Source organism: Saccoglossus kowalevskii, chromosome 13, assembly GCF_978046115.1.
Source record: "Saccoglossus kowalevskii chromosome 13, keSacKowa6.1, whole genome shotgun sequence".
NCBI classification, from domain to species: Eukaryota; Metazoa; Hemichordata; class Enteropneusta; family Harrimaniidae; genus Saccoglossus; species Saccoglossus kowalevskii.
The window spans coordinates 11,217,813-11,234,827 of record NC_140653.1 but is presented as its reverse complement, the minus strand read 5'-3'; the positions used below and the strand labels follow the sequence as shown (position 1 = coordinate 11,234,827).

Below are 17,015 nucleotides of genomic sequence, written 5' to 3'. Positions count from 1 at the left end.
TGCAGATGCGGTACGCAGCGCCTGCCATACCGCACTTTTCTGGGCTGTGGTTATTTCTTTCAATCCGAGTCAGTTTTATCCGGGGGAGGGGGGAAACACCGGGGTCCTTTGTAAATGAGAATGAGGTAGTGAAATAATCATTACCACGTGTGAAATCACACAGAAATGCACTTAGTACCTTTTTACAAACCGCAAAGAAAAAAAAATGCAACTATCATTATTTTAATCAGAATCCCATGTTTCCACTAATTCTGGATGATCAATTCATGTCCACAATAACCCAGTTCTGAGGCATGGATACCCCCCCCCCCACACACACACACATCTCTGTCACGGTCTCGGCACCCCATCTTACTCCAGACCACCCGCAACCACCACAACTCTCGTGCTAACATAGCATTCCCAGAAAGATGAAAACGAGTCTAAAATGCATGCAAGGTGTATTGAAGTGGAATACAAGGCAAGCATGTAAATAACTTATCAGATTGGGCTATTCGTGAAGTTGCCGGGCAACCGCCGAAACAATATTTCAGAGAATTCGGTAAACAAAAATTCGGCCATTTTCTGTACTCTCTCGCAAATGTGTTAGGGATTTTAAATAGTCAGGACATCCAAAATTATAGTTAAATAAATTAATATATAAGGCAGTTTTAAACGTAACCATTCCGAATGATTTTTGTTGTTTTTTTCTCTTTAAATTCGTAGAAGACAATTTATGAATCTCTTCCTTTTTTCAGAAGATATTGCAACATTTCCGCTTTTTCGAACTCTTTCATGGCGGCTTCCACTTTTAAGTTTTGTAAGAGTTGATAGGTTTCAAAGATATTAAGGTTGTCCGGATCGTCTGTTTGATATACTTCGTTTTCCAGAGAATCGTCGTCATTGTCGTGGCTAAAGTCGTCGATATATGAATCGGACTGCTGTGCAGTGTTGTAAATACCCATGATACCGTTGTTAAGATTTCCAGTCAATTCTGGTTCCGGTTCCGATTCTTCTACTGACGCCTGGAAACGAAATAAAACTAAACAATTAAAGAACGCCATATAATCATAATTTGAAATAAGTGCGATGTAAAATCAAAGACAGTGGACAGGTTGAAAAGCATGGTGTACTTACTAAGAAATGTTGATGAGTGTTAGATATAAACATTAGTTCTAGCATTGTATGTATCATGTATGTACCAACATGCATTCAATTTTGAAACATAACTTTGAAACTGGGTCTTAAAGAGGACATTTGGTATGTATAATTGTTTGTTTTTTTGTTGTTTGTTTTTTTCAAGTCAGTGAATGGTTTAATCTATAATGCACAGTATACATTTCGTAACTTGACACGAAGTCATGAAAATGATAACCCACATTATGCCCCCCCCTCCAGCAAAAGGTGCCTCTATGACGTATATAGGTGTAAGGGCGCCATACTGTTTTGATCTGTGGTCGTCCATTATTTAAAAAAATGTGGTTTTTGATTTGATATTCCAAACGACGAACGACTACACAAACAAACGTCAGTTGTTACGTCATTTTTCGTCTCTAGATAGCGCCACTTTTATTACAGTTGTTAGCATGCTTCATCGACTGGTTCGTCCGTTTTTTTTTTTTTTTTTTTTTTTTTTGAACGACAAAATTCAAGCTATAATAAGAATTAAACTATGAGCCTTTTTAGACTTCTGTCGCACCACTAGAGACTTACTTCCCAGCAAGTTGTGCCTCTGACGTCAACATAACGTACGCGTAGTCGTTCCAACAGCGAACTTCTTTTTGCTGTGCAGTAAGTTGTCTTTCAGAATATAAAGCACTTCTAGTTATCTTTTTAATTACATTGACGGACCACGAATCACAATAGTATTGACGACAAGAACGGCGTCCCTTCTTACACCCAGTTACGTCATGCAAGCTTTTGCCGTAAAGGGTGCGACTGATTTGAAAATGTATGTTACGGGGAAGTAACCTGGTAATCCACACATGCAGAACGCCCGACTGGCGTGTTGCTTCAAGTTGCACCAACGCATTAAAGAGTCAACCATTATTTTCCCGGGTGGTATAAAATGTTCAATATAAGTGGACTTAGTAATGGGAGATATCCTGCGTACAGAAAATATATTACTCCCCCTGGGTATATTTAGAAGATTTTCATAGATTTTGAAACCTTGTACACTTAAAGATGAGACAGAAAATGTAACGATATGAACCCACCAGGAATAACAACGATTCACTCTATAATGGCAAGATTGAAAGTATATCATTTTTACAGGGCAGTAGTCGTTGCGCCACGCATGCGCTAGATATATGGTCTCATATAAACAAAGATGGCGACTTTGGCTGTTGCGCAGACCAACCAGTACAAACTGAGACGTTACCAAAATTTAATTAGGTATTTTTAAGGTGATTGGAAGTTATCAAAAGAGTCATCGGCGGTAATTAGTACAAGTCGCGCCCAGGTCAAACCTCATATTTGTGAGTTTCCTTTAGAAGAGCGCATTGGATTGTGGGAAAATCAATGTTTATCAACACAAATGTCGCACATGCGCGGCGCCCTTTAATATTTCAGACGCGTCGAACATCGAGATAACTGATGCACTCAACTTCGCTTCATCGCAGACTAATATCAGGGTTTATGCATGACATATACAGGGCATATTTCACGCCTTGCCGAACTGCACACCTGATTCCATTACGGGCAGTTGTTTCCTCTAACAACACCAGAGCTCGACGGCTATTTAAAACACAGGAGTACACCCCCACCACCTGAATGCATAGAATGTTACCAACACCACGTGACACAGTAGCGTCCACCACCCGGAACCACGTGCACGTGATCACATGCGAGTGTCGTGCCAAATACCAACATTTCGGCATGCATGGAAAATCGAAATATTTCCAAACCTTTCCCTAGTGCTTGCCATGTCCCTTCTGCGTAGAGAAATCATTTGTATGTATAAAAAACAAAACAAAACATATGAACATTCTGCGGTAAAATAGTTATTCGAACACAACTTGAAACAACCAAACAAAAAAGTCGTGTTCAAGTTCACTTGAATGATTTTATTTTCTCCACGAATTTATTGTGATATTTTGACACGTTTCCGATGATGAGCCATCTTTTTAATTTACTACTCTCCTCTATCGACAAATGTTTAACATTAATTTACCGATCATTCTGACAAGAAAGTTTTCGCACATTACTCCTCGGCATTCAACAAGCAAGTACGATTATTATTCGAGATTTTTAGAACTATTAATGACGAATATTTAGATTATATTTAGATGTGAATAATAGTATTCCTGATAATTACATAACACTTCTAGAACTCAAAATGTTCATGTCGAGACTAAACCGTGACAAGGCCCTGGGTTTTGATAGAACTACTGAAATAGTGAGGAATGTACGGCAGCCGATGTGGCTCACAACATGGTATTTTATAAAACCATTTTAAAAATAAAATATTGTGGATATGTAAGGAGTCTCTTAATTAAGTTAGATTTATAAACATCTTTGATGTTCAGTTATTTTGTATTCAGGAAAGGACCCCCGATACTACCAAAATAAAATGAGATCATCATGAGGGCGGGATATCTACTTTTAATATATTTTTCAATCCAAACAACACGTTTTTACATATTTTAGGTTGTACATGTATCTCGTTCTGAAAGTGATGTTTCACACAAGTGGAACCGTGACAGTACTTGAATACTATAATAATTCAAAACTATAATTGTAAAGTGCGAATACGAGTACGGATATATTCGAAAAAATGCACTGCCGAGCAAACGTCATATATTACTTTATATTCGATTAGTTCTAATCAGGCGAAATGCCCTAGAAAGAAACGTAGCCCATGTTACAGCATTGCGAACTTTCAAAGAAATTGCTTCCATGTAACCAGAAATATTTTCATTGGTGACGTCATTTCCCAACCATTCGCATAATGTCGTATGCATAGATGTAATTACGAAATTAAAATTAAATTCACCTTCATTATTTGCCATAGAGCACATATGTTCAGACTGTCAGTTGTTTACTTGTTTGCTTAGTTGTGTTTTACATTCTCTTGCAGTGCCCCCCCCCCCCCAAAAAAAAAACTCTTGGTAAAAAGAGCATGGAAATCAATGTCTGCTCTAAAACACGTCTTATCTAAATATAGTTTCATTAATGAACCAGTTTATATATTTTTTTTTAATTTCAAGGTGTTACTAATATCAATGTATGAGAGTAATATTTGAGGATTTGGATAACGAGGGAAATGTCGAAAGGACGCATCTTAAATTTTGTAAATTTCTTTTTGATGTGTTTGCCAATACAACGAATCTTTTTATTTATGGTAAATTGGGTAGACTTTTTTTAATTTACGTAAGGTACTCGCAAATTATTATTGTTTTGGTTAAAAGTTTTAAAAATATACCTGCATCGTTAAGTATAACAGAGTTACCAGTATCAATGTAAACAAATAATGTCTATTGTTTTCTTATGACTTAGTTCTTGATTTGACGCATTTTAAGCTGACAGTTCACGATTTGTATACACAATCATGTTCTTCTGATATGCAGAATTACCCAAAGCTTGACAAGGCTTTAAGATACACTTTTGTTGCGAAAAATATTTATCTCCGATTGATAATGATAAGACGAGATCATCATCGCACGACCTTCTGGTCGAATCGGACAAGAAATTGCATATCCTGAGTAAAATTTAAACTTTTGATTGTTTAGGGGCGACATATATAGACCTTAGAGAGAATTCTTCGATAAAGAAAATTCTAACTATAAATAAATACTTCTTACGCAAAATGTTTAAAGGTATGCTTTCAAGTTCAGGAAATCACAAATTAACCATATATTTCTTAACATCAAAACAGTAATTTAATAATAATATAAAAACAAGTCTGTCCCGCTTACCCCTCTATCGTCTTTAACGCTGTTGTAATCAGCTCCGTACACGCGTCCACCGTCGGGCTGGTGGTTCGGTTTTTCTGTGGTTCCTCGTACAGTCAGTTTCCACTCTACTAATATACCTGAATTATCTGCACGGCCAAGACTTGTTTGCTAGTACGGAAATGGGGAAAACAGTAAACAAACACTAGCATAATCAGTCGCTATTACTATGCCGATCGGGTGAAAAATAAACTGAACAAAGTACCGAAAAACCATTAACTTCATGATACAAACATTATAAAGAGTATTTAGTGGTATTGACCAATTTTCATGAAAATCAAATACAGTCCTATGGGAATAATGTCTGTGTGTGCAAAATTACACATATTCTTACCACGTCTCTGATATATATACTCCAAAGACCGATTGGATTCTCACCCCAAGTGTGTACAGACATGAACGTCCAGTCTTTGAAGCCATCCTTGGAACGGTCCTGGTTCCTCGCCGAAAGAAGCATCGCTTCAGTACCTTAAATAGTAACACAACACCGTCATATAACGCAGATGATGTAAATGTGTAATTGCAGGGCGACCAGGAGTGTTTCGCTTGATCACACGACAGCGCCGCTCACGTTGGGTGGTATATACCCAAGTACAGTTATAGGCGTTCGTATTGGTAAAATATTCGTACGGTTGCTATTAGGAATTGGTTAAAGACTTACCTTGTGGTGATGTCATGTCAATAGCCAAACTACCGCGATTTGGGTGAGTAATTGTAACTGTGAACTGCGCATGCTCAAGGTAATTAACCGAGGAAGAACTCGTATCCATGCATTTGGTAGTGTCGATGTCAAATTTTAATTCACCGCCTCGTGGTATATGGCTAGGATAAAAGAGCAAACGGGTGATGCGTGTATATACGTAAATAACAAAAGTTGTACATTGAAATAAGTCTTGTTTGCATCACATATTTTCCCCGAGATTACCGAGACCGACTTCGTTATTCACAAACAATTACATCACGCATTGTAACGAAACGACTGAAATGCCTTATGTAAGAGGGCACTCAATGAAGCAATAGGTCGGAGTAAAACGTGTCAAAAATTTATCTGTGAATCTAACTCCCCTGAAAGTTACTAAGCATGCTTCTATAACAACCTATATATCACCTGGAAGCTGAGATATATGAAAATATGACAGTGTATATGCTATACTAATGTTTGTCTAAAGTATTACCTGACAGTCAATTTAGTTGCTATTATGCCTTTTTAAAACTATTCTGACTATTGAAGTTTTGAAAAATGTCTGATACTTAAATATATTGTTTATATTTATACAAGGTCATATGCAGGTCCATAGAGAAAAGGTGAAACACGATTATGGAAATTTCGAGATATTTGTTTTAAATACAGAAATATTGAATCACAAACTGATTTGTAAAGTTATGATGGTTTCAGTGGATGTGAAATAATGCGCGTCCATTTCGCACTCACCAATTCTTGGTCAACATGCATTCCAAACAAAAATATGGTTTATGTGTACACAGATTGTTCGGCAAACAGATTTTAATTTCTCGTTATTGTAGATATTATATGCAATACATAAATGTTAATATCACTTAGTTCTTTTTTTTAATTCATAGTTCATTTTCATTTCAAAAACTATTGGTGAAACTTTAGCCGAGGTTAAACAGAAAATTATGAATTACTTGGAATACGCACATAACTGCCCGACAGGAGAAAATGAAACTGCATTGATATGATAGAAATATTCTCGTCTGTGCTCCCATTATACGATACCTCACCTTTGTGTAAATTTGGCATCTTCAGACGTGATAACACATTCTTTCCATTCCGGGACAGTCTGCCAAGTTGCCGGATCAGCTAGTTTAATCATGGCGTCCGTATTTAGGAGCCCAAATCCAAAAACTTCATCCACTTTCAAACCAATTTTGTTTGTTTTGAAAGTTGGCTCATTGGCTTCTGGGACTTCTAAAGGCGCGGGCTCAGATGTCCATACTATGATGTGTTGAACGTCTCGCCAGGTCAGGTCAGGACTTCAAGGAACAAAAAAACTATCAGTATTGTTAGTTTCACTATAGTAATAAAAGGATGTCGACTGTATGCATACTCGGCCTAGTAATATTTCGTTCTGTTTGAACAGAAATTTGTTTCCAGGTATTTGCTGGCGACGTAATGTGACATGCCATATTTTGTAGCCACGTAAATAATGTTGGTATTAAAAATAACAAAAAACGCGCTGCTTAGGTCTCCCCAAAATTTCAGAACTGAAACTAGCACACTTATCGAACGAGACACGTGAAATGTACCCACTTGCTTTGTAGAAGAAGTGCTATGACGCCTGCTGCGAGAGGAGCCGACGCCGACGTTCCTGTGTGCGAGTCGGTGCACTTGCCGTGCAGATCGGTGCTTACGATTTTCCGTTCTTGGTAGGACCCGCTGCTGAGCGTAGTGCCTAGAGTGGAGGAACACCTTTCCGCGTACCACGGTGAATTTCCTTTCTGCGTCGCACTGCTCACAGATATCGTATAGATGCTATCTGTATAACCATCACAGTCGCAGTTGTCTCCCGAACCACCGCCGTTGCCAGACGCCCATACATAGATAGATCCTTTGCCTTTACGCCCCTGTAATCAAATCGATACGGACTAGTATTGACTAGGTATATTAACAGACAGTAGCGGTAGAGACTGGGTGCATGGTCAAGTATATATGCAATCATTTTGCGTCCCTTTACACTGAAAAACGCCACAGAGTAAACAACTTATTTTACATGTGTTGTATATTACGCTTGGGACCAATAACGAACAAGACGCGGTGGGACCTGGATTATCAATATCACATTGAAGAGAATACAACGCGGGTGGCGTTCCAGTCAAAATTCTTTTATGAAAATCGACAAAATGTATATTAAACGTATAAGAGCATACTATTTGTGTGAACCATGAGAGTACAAGAGCCCGATATTATGCATTATAAAACACAATCCGATTTGGAAAGTTATATACAAACTTACAAACTTAACGCCATCTTCAAATGCCTTTTTAGCCAGTGGTCCAGGCCCCTCCACAGTTCGCCCGTCGTCATTGGGTCCCCAACTTGCACTGTATACGTCAATATAGTCCCGATTAAAGCTGAGGGATTTCCCTTCTACAACGTCCGTCACAGTGCCATCTAACATACGGATACCTAGTACAAGTGGTAAAATTATACAGTGGAGATAAGTACATACGCATCCCGTACCCAATAACAGCTTCAATGCGTTTTTGAGTTCAACATGAAATTTAATATAGTTCCTCAGGCTGAATCTTAATACCACTGACAACAATTCTGATGTGAATCATGATGGTCATCTTACGCGGCTGTCTCTGAAAATTGCTCAAACATAGACTTGTTGTCGGTTTATACTGTTAAAAAAGATCTAACGATTGACGGAGCGGTCGTTTGGCAGTTGTATAAAGGATGATTTTTATTGGATTCCAAATGTTGGTCGAAAAACCAATACTAAATAGCAAAGGCTAGATGAGTTACAACAAATCTACGTGTACAGAACGCTTCGGAATCAAGTATGTCTAATAATATGCGTAATATTTATATTGTGTATGACTTAGGTTAGAATATCCACAGCTGGTTGTGTGTCAGAAACGAATATATACACTACAATATAAATGTTTTGTTGCAAATATTTAATTGATTATGCACATATATGCGTCTGTCATAAGTGTTAAATAAAATCGGACGCATAAGGTCCATGGGAGATACCTGTAGGGGCCATGAATGGTTAATGTTGGCCGAGTCACTTCACTCTACCTACCTCCAATTTTGGCACCATGCGCGACACCTACTCCGCAAATGTTATTGTTTTCTTCCATCGCAATCTCGCCAATACATCGTGTGCCATGTCTGTTGAGTAGATCGAATAAATATTTACCACCTTCCTAATATTGGTAGTTATGTAAACATTTATGTTGTGTCGGACTCACATGGACAGTCACGATGAAACGTACTAGTAAATGTCCATTATGTAATATTTGGGGGTACTACAACGATCATTGCGTGAACAAAGTTGGCCGTCGCCATGATATGTTTTGAGAAACTGTTGGTTTTAAATAGATTAAATACAGTGTAGCGGTAATTTGGTCATTTTTCCAGCGGTTTGTATAGCGAAGACGTCTTACCACATCTCACACTAATTTCGTGTATTGTTTACAAACATGGTGAACAGCAATAATATGCGACCGATATAATAGCGTATGGTTTCATGTTTAACGTTGACTCATATCCCAAATAAATGGTTCATTCAATATTAAAACATTGTCAAGCCATATACCGGTTTTCATTGTGAAGGCTTATTCTTCAATTAGTGGCCGGTGACTCTGATACAGTAGGGAATGGTATGGATTCTCCCAATAATAAGGTTCACTGTACATATTACCTAGAAATCGCGCTCTCTAGTGGCAAAGCATGTCTATGACGTCAATAGGACGTAGCTGAGTTAAAACAATATCGCTCAACAACTGAGCATCATAACTTACTTTTCAATGTTGTTTTATTTGACTGGCGATTACTTACGATAAACATTCATCATTTTGTTTCAAAATGTACGTCACAAAAAATTCTTCGAAGGATAGAGGACTTGTATTGTGATGTCACACTTACTTATTTTCCTCGTTATTGGGATTATTATATCTTGGATATGGATTTGCATCGTTGGAATTGAAATCATAACAAGCATCTTTATCGTAATTCTTTGTTAGATCTGGATGATCGGTTTCAAAACCTGTCGACAAAAAGGGAACCATGTAAAATCATTGTCATGAACGATAATGTTCTGCGTTGCCCAGCGCCTCTATGTCATCAAGTTGATGGCATTTTTTATATCACAAACAGGGAAGGAAAAACAGTGATTTTTACATTATTACTGAGGCGATGAGTTGCTCTGTCTGAGTAATTTTCATCTGGATTCATGATAAATGCAAGGAAAGTGATAAATGTATCAATAAAATAAATAGTTTATAAACAGTATATTCAAATAATATCGCGCAGGATATCTTAAAATCTATGGGTATTTAAAATTCGCTTCATTTCAAATGGCAAAGAGTTGCATAATTTAGAAGAACGGTAACTAAAAGTTCGCTGTCCTGTCAAAAGTAAATCAAAAAGTAAACAAAACACTCGCTTCTAAAGAATGTGCATTTTATCGAGATTTGTTTTTGTTGTATTTCCTCCAAATAGCACAACGATAATTAATGTAGACTTGTCAGACCGTAGCAAGTCTCAAGTGTCACAGTCAGTGAAGCGAAATTACTTTAAATGAAGGCGGGTGCTCCAAGTGTAGCATATCATTCATGAAGAATATTAGAATTATTGTATTTCTATTTATCTGGCTATCTAAATCTCCTTATCTGTATATCTTTATAGAATACAATACCAGAATAACTAATCATTAGACATTTGAGCGAAAAAAAAGGTTTCAAATTGGCGGACTGACACATTTTCTTAGAGGGAGTCTTCAGTTTTAATAATGTTAGATACCATGTTTGAATCGCTCTCATTTTGGAAATCATTAATCGATTTTAAAAACCATATGGATCATTTTAATACGTAGTTCGCCAAATGCAGATGCAACTACATCTGTTTGGAGCACTGTATTGTCGCCTGAACACGTCATCAAGGCACGAAATAATTAACTTTTCCACATCCCACAGTGATGACACACAATTAATTTCGGTCGTCGTGAAGGCTGATCAATGTAGATATAGGATTATGTGCGCAACACGGGAAGTATTAAAACTTACCGTCATCCAGCACAGTCACCACGATACCTTCTCCTGTGATTCCCTTTTTCCACACTGGCAATACGTGTAGGTCGAGTTTGGGTGAGTCGGTGGACTGGCGTTTATCATGCTGTACAGAAAAACACAGTTTCTAATTAAAGAGGGCATGTTAATTATAAACAGATAATTATGTACTAGTAGTTATCCTATTAGTATGAAATTCCCTCTCTATATTGCAGTGAGAGAGCGGACATAACAAACCTGAACTTACCAAGTACCATTGCCCAGACCACATGGGGTCATTGTATAGATTGTCACTGTTCCCTTCATCACGTATTATGAAATCTCGTTTCACTCGATCACGTCCAAATTGCTGCTCAACCCAGTGAATCTAAAAGATAAAAACATTGTCATAAAAATATTTTTGTTCTCGGTGATGTGTGGTGTTTTATAGCAATGGATAAACTGTTATATTTCCAAACGTATACATGCATAACATAATTTATTTGCGGGGGTCTGAGTACATCACATAATCCGCCATTTTGTTCATCCTCGTTCGTACCTAGTTATGGTATAATTATTGAAATACTTTTCTAATTCTATCACACCACGGTTTGGCAGGTGAGTGTTTGTTTATTGGATGCCGCACAAATTCTAAGAAAACGAGTAGTCAGTTGCTTCATGCAAATCAATTTTTATACCAGGTATGTTGCCGTAAGATGGACAAATGATTATCACGTACACCGGAACCCCTCCACTTTTCTATTATTGTGAAAGTCGTTTTCTTACCCTGTTGTCATCTATTAACCGTTTGGTGTGTTGATGAGAACTACGTTTAGATCTGCTTGGAACATCACTATGTTTGAAGAGAAAATAATTTTCTAGACTCCCTATCTGCAAATAAAAATATACACATTTGAGCAAACCTAAGTGTTGGATTGGTTTTGCATTTGCCATGTTGTATTCGACATCGAATTTCGTTTTCTGCGAATTGTCGAATAGTTTCAGTGACTGGTGTCTGTGAATTTCTCCCAGAATTTTGAGATTAAATTTTTTTACAAAAGACCTTAATTTGTTATTATAAAATAACGAATGTGGGTCACGAAGGGCAAAATATGTCACGGTGGTCAATACATATAGATGAAACATCTGTAAAAAATATAACAGAAATAAAATAATCGCAATGAATATCTTTAAAGAAAGCTACCTGATGGTAGCGTGAATTTGATCACTCGTCGCTTTGATATTCTTGCAACAGTCACTCTTAAACCACTCTCTTAAAGCGAGAATTGAGTCCCAAGTGACGATAACAACACACGCTAAAAACAATAAAAACGCAAAGGCTCATGGATAGACGCTTGTTTGTAAACAATGACACGCTATGACCATCTGACATGCGCAGGTGACGAGGCTTTAGCTGAACAGCACTGCGATTACTGAAACGAACCTAACATTTGATGATCAAATGAATGATTTTGAAAGTTACTCATTTTATATGTGATTTTGTATTGGGTGTTCTCTGACCGTACACCTCTAATGGTAAAAAATGGCCTTACTGGGATTGAAAAGTGGCATTGATTATGCTATCGTATATCGGCTCATTGTGCCGTGGAATGGCGGTGAGTGACTTCAGGCTGGTATCAGAATCTGAGAAGAACCTTCACCTACCTTCTACTTAAAGCGCGGTGGTCGTCGCGCAGCGCGTGTTCGAATTTCATATAAATAAACAATGTATTTTACACGCGTTGTATACGTCGCTATGAGTCCCATATCGAACAGGACGCGGCACGACATGCTAACAGGAGAGCACGGCTATCATCATAGCCAGGCGGTGCTGGTGACTGATTGGGCATGTAATTATAAGGGATCCAAAAAGTAGCCCTGGACTGGACAACTGATGGGAAAAGAACAACAGACCCAATACCACCTGGTGTAGAGCTGATGAGTTGGTATACACCTTTCCTGAGGTAGTGTCTGTAGGACAGCCCATTAAGACAGGAGTGGAGAATCTTCGTTTCAGCTCAGCATGCCACGGGGCATGTTAGGCAGTAACTAATGTGGTTAATCAATTGTTTTTTTTTTTCAATAACTTCAAAACAACAAATCATTTAGCACATCAAATACAACTGGGCGTGTTATAAATTAGCGTGAAGTTTCAATTGTATACCAGATTCCCTTTCCAGACATGTTCAGCCAACGATGTAATCTTCGTACACGCTGGGCCTCACTTAGATTAAAAACAAGACCATGAGAGAACCAGTATTTTTGTTCGGTCAATATAATCGAGGACTACTTTATGTTCCATACTCTAAAAATTGCTATAATTCAAATATATCACTGGTGTACTATGGCCCCCACTCGTGACAAATTTGAGAACATAACAATGTCAGATTCATCAACAGTACTCCGCTGTCTTTGTGAATATATATCCACGGGATTTTTTGATCGACGATTCGGCTGCAGTCTTTTACACAATCAACATTCAGGATGAAGAATTCCCACGTGATTGCTTTTCAATGAACGCCGCTCTTGTAAGGGTTATCCTTTCTAAATTTAGATGGCGACATTTTACTTCGTTTTAGGACATTTCGTACTTTTTGTATTAGTTGTGTTTAGCGCACAAACAAATTAGATTAGACAGTAGACACCAATAACCGACGAGAAGTCGTTATGGACGAGAGAGAGTGTCCAAATTTGTTCTGGTCATCGAGTCCAGTTTTTCAATAACTGTGGTTACAAATATCAGTGGAACACTGGACGCGTGCCTCCCTTGGTGGCATTTGCCGCTAAGATCTAATGTAAACAGAGTTGCATTAAATATTTTCGGTTTTACAACAGTTGTAGTAGACTTCAAGATAATGATATGAAAAGTCGCTAAACGTAAAACACTACCAGAAATCGTGAAATGTAACTGGTGAAGTTGGACACTGTACATTTTCTACGTATGTTGAAGACATTCCTCAATACAATGACGACCGTGAAAACTATAATCAATAACGTAACATCGTTACAATGGTTTGACGATCACTGCACAAAGCATGATGTAGTAAATGCCTCTGTCAAGAGCGACTCTCGCGTTTAGAGATGAAACATCGGTAAGATTCCCGTCTCTGTAGATCACACTCAAACAACACGGCTAAATCCAAACTCCCCATTAGTCGGATTATTGTAACCCATTAATGGGTTCTTAACGACGATGCCACAAAAAGAAATCATCCTCTAAACATTAACTTTGGTGGGAGGTCATTATAAAAATGCATTATAGCTTCAGTATCCATTATTATCTAGAACTATGATATTGTATTACGAACACAATAAACGATATATGAGAGGACATCGATGGTTTTTGTCAATCTTTTTTGGCAAATAATTGGGTTTAATATCTCACGGTAATGCACAATCCGTATTCAAATATTGTTCGAATCACCTCCTGACGCTATTCGGTTTCCTCCGTTACTTTTCAAGATATGTACGCGGTTGCGTCTGGAAGTGTACACAGTGTTGCGTGTTCTACATACTATACATGTAGTACTACTAGTATTTGTGTTAAAATCAAACTCATCGCTGTCGTTCGAATGTCAATACAATGTATGCGGAAACGTGTGCGAACCAACAAACTGTCGGCATAACAAATGTCTATGTAATGGTGTAGGTAAATACATGTCATACCAACCATTAATGGCATTCCAAAGTCATTTACTCACGTTAATGGTTGCGCGGTTTGTTGTTCTAGGTCTCAAGAGATAGCGTGGTCATGGGAAATCGGTGTGGGGGTCATAGTTGCATACAATTGAGTTTCATTTCAATTCAACATCATGATTCAAATTCTAACATGGCGCTGATATTCCCCAGCAGAGTGCGCATCGTGATTAGTTGAAAGTAGTCACGTGATAGAATCGTCCATCAGAGAATGCATCGTGATTGAATGAATGAATGAATGTAATTCAACTTTTATAGCCTTTTGAGAATTTGCGCAATAAAAGGCTACAGCTGACGACACATAACGCACCATCCTCGCAGTGCGCGCTCGAATTTCGTGTAAATAAGCAATGTATTTTGCATGCGTGTGTACATTGCACGAGACCCGCGGTGTAACGACTGTGCTGCTATAATTGATAGTTTCTTACATATAGCGTACGTGCCCAAAATGTTTAAAATACACCAGCTAATTACCACGCAAGAACGACCATGACGTTTTTATTTTAAAAAAAAAGGTATTTTGTAACATAGCAGCCTACGAGAGTGTTAGTTCACAGCTGTGCAATGATCCTTCGTTTTGTAAGATGCAGCTGGCAACATATGATTCATCATCATCGATAAGCGATAAACCCATCCAATACCACGTGACATACTACACAGGTCTATTTATACAATTTTTTTTTTTAAATACATGCAAGGAATATGCATTACCATATTTGTGATTGCATTATGTATGACAATTTAATTAAAATCTAATTAAGTTATAATCATATTTGTTGTTTATTTGTGACTATTGTGAGGAGTTTTACTCTCCGTTATTAAGATTTCTTATATATCGTAATAACGGCAATTATTATACATCTGTCACCGTAACATCGTAAGTTACAGCGTGCCGTAATTTTGCGGTATTGCACTGGGTATTTGCATCCTACCATATTTGGAAATGCGAATTAAAAATATGGAAGGATATCGCGCGTGAGCGTCCTCTAATAATAAAAACAAACATGGCAGCCCCGAGGGTACTTTATTTGAAATTTCACTGGCGCATTTCATTCACAAAAAAAGGCATGATGTATCCTTGGGAGGAAAAGATGTATATTAAGGTTATTACGAGAATACCTCAAAGTATGCACGAAGACAGTAGAGCGGGAGTATGCACTGACGCGCAGCGGAGGTCGATGCGATATCCTCGAGTACGATATCTTCGTAATAGCCTCATAGTAACCCCCTCCCAAATCACAAATAAACAACAATAGCAATGAACAACAGGAAAAACATATCGGAGCCTATACCATTTCAATATTATCTGGTTGCATGTATGATACGTGATAAAGGCTAGAAACTAACCTAAACATATATGGGGTCGATTCGGATTGGTGACCTCTATTGAATAATCTGCAGTCTAATTACAATTGCCGCACTAAATGAACCGATAGTCGCGTTATGAAAAAAGGTATCGTGTGCAAATTGCCTACTATCACTAAATCCACTCTTGATTGGACGCGAGTAGAACCAATCTTATTATATAGGAAAACACGTTATATATGAATACGCACAGCATTTGAATGACGACAACAATCAAAGACAAACTGCGGGAAATCCGGCTTGTGAAAACTATACACCAGATTGATATTGGCATGGTAACTGTTTGAATCACAATATCACGAGAAATTAATGTGTATTGGCCAAGATATTGATGATTCCAGCTCAAAGTAATCGTCAATGCGAAGCAACTTACCAAACTATGCCTGATTGGCTATCCAATCAGCCAGCAGTTTATTTGTTTATTGACAGTTGTTTCCGACGTAACACATGGTGCATTGTGTACTGTTCATTCAACAGCGAAGCTTGGGTCTCGACAGCTTGGGTCACGTGGGGCGAGAAGTGAAGTATCAGTGTAAACTCAATTAAAAGTGGTTTACGGGGTAAATATATATTGTATACCAGCATGGCACATGAGTGAAAGTTATTAATATGTGTGTCAGTCATGTGACATTGATTTTTTATAGCATTTTTTTTTTATTTTCGGTTTTAGTGTCCACTAATAATAATAACAAGACTTCCGATAATATTTTATTGATTCAGGCATAAGACGCAGAGTGTGTTATGCGCTGAAACCAGACTACTTCAACAAAGTCTCATCAACTCGATTACTTTCTTTATTTGCACAGATGCTGCGTTTCTCGAAATTATACATTCCATGCGTCAATTGAATGCTTTACCGGAAATATCGGAACTTAAGGTGTCAAAACCGGATGTGTCAGAGTCGGGAAGTATCAGAATATGAACAATCGTAATATGAACGAACGAGTTTAAATCTTCTTGTTCCACTCGATCGTGTCTCCTATCAGCTTACAGAGTGTTCTTCGACAAATTAAAACACGATCGTGGGTCTAGAAATTTTGTTGAGATTTTGTTTTAAAATGTTTCACTTATTTTTCATCCATGTGAAAATAGAAGTACGTTCGCCGGAAAACCCACTATGAAAATCCCCTCGAATTAGAATACTCTCTCGTAGATATGTGATGTGTTTTTACCCGTTTCTAAATACTCGCTTTCGCATTTTTTTACCGAATTTGAGGCTTGCGTAAAATATATTTCACATAGGGTAATTTATTTTGTTCATAGACCGATTAGTGTCAGTGTTGA

At 37.8% G+C, this 17,015-nt stretch overlaps 1 protein-coding gene across 2 annotated transcripts in view; it reads right to left on the bottom strand.

The window, feature by feature from the left end:
* Positions 1-206: 206 nt before the first annotated feature.
* LOC100372676 (neuroendocrine convertase 1-like) overlaps positions 207-17,015 on the bottom strand; it is a 48,004-nt gene continuing 31,195 nt past the window's right edge. Inside the window, exons 2-14 of one of the 2 annotated variants that reach the window (XM_085506920.1) lie at positions 11,457-11,561; positions 10,939-11,058; positions 10,689-10,797; positions 9,550-9,670; positions 8,705-8,793; positions 7,907-8,079; positions 7,204-7,517; positions 6,675-6,926; positions 5,593-5,753; positions 5,266-5,399; positions 4,896-5,042; positions 2,886-2,912; positions 207-1,004 (exon numbers count right to left, since the gene is read on the bottom strand). In XM_085506920.1, coding sequence (XP_085363046.1) covers positions 2,892-2,912; positions 4,896-5,042; positions 5,266-5,399; positions 5,593-5,753; positions 6,675-6,926; positions 7,204-7,517; positions 7,907-8,079; positions 8,705-8,793; positions 9,550-9,670; positions 10,689-10,797; positions 10,939-11,058; positions 11,457-11,561 — 1,746 coding nt within the window. In that variant the 3' untranslated portion in view covers positions 207-1,004; positions 2,886-2,891. The remainder of the gene's footprint in view (positions 1,005-2,885; positions 2,913-4,895; positions 5,043-5,265; positions 5,400-5,592; positions 5,754-6,674; positions 6,927-7,203; positions 7,518-7,906; positions 8,080-8,704; positions 8,794-9,549; positions 9,671-10,688; positions 10,798-10,938; positions 11,059-11,456; positions 11,562-17,015) is intronic. The other variant, XM_085506919.1, reaches the window with a different exon arrangement.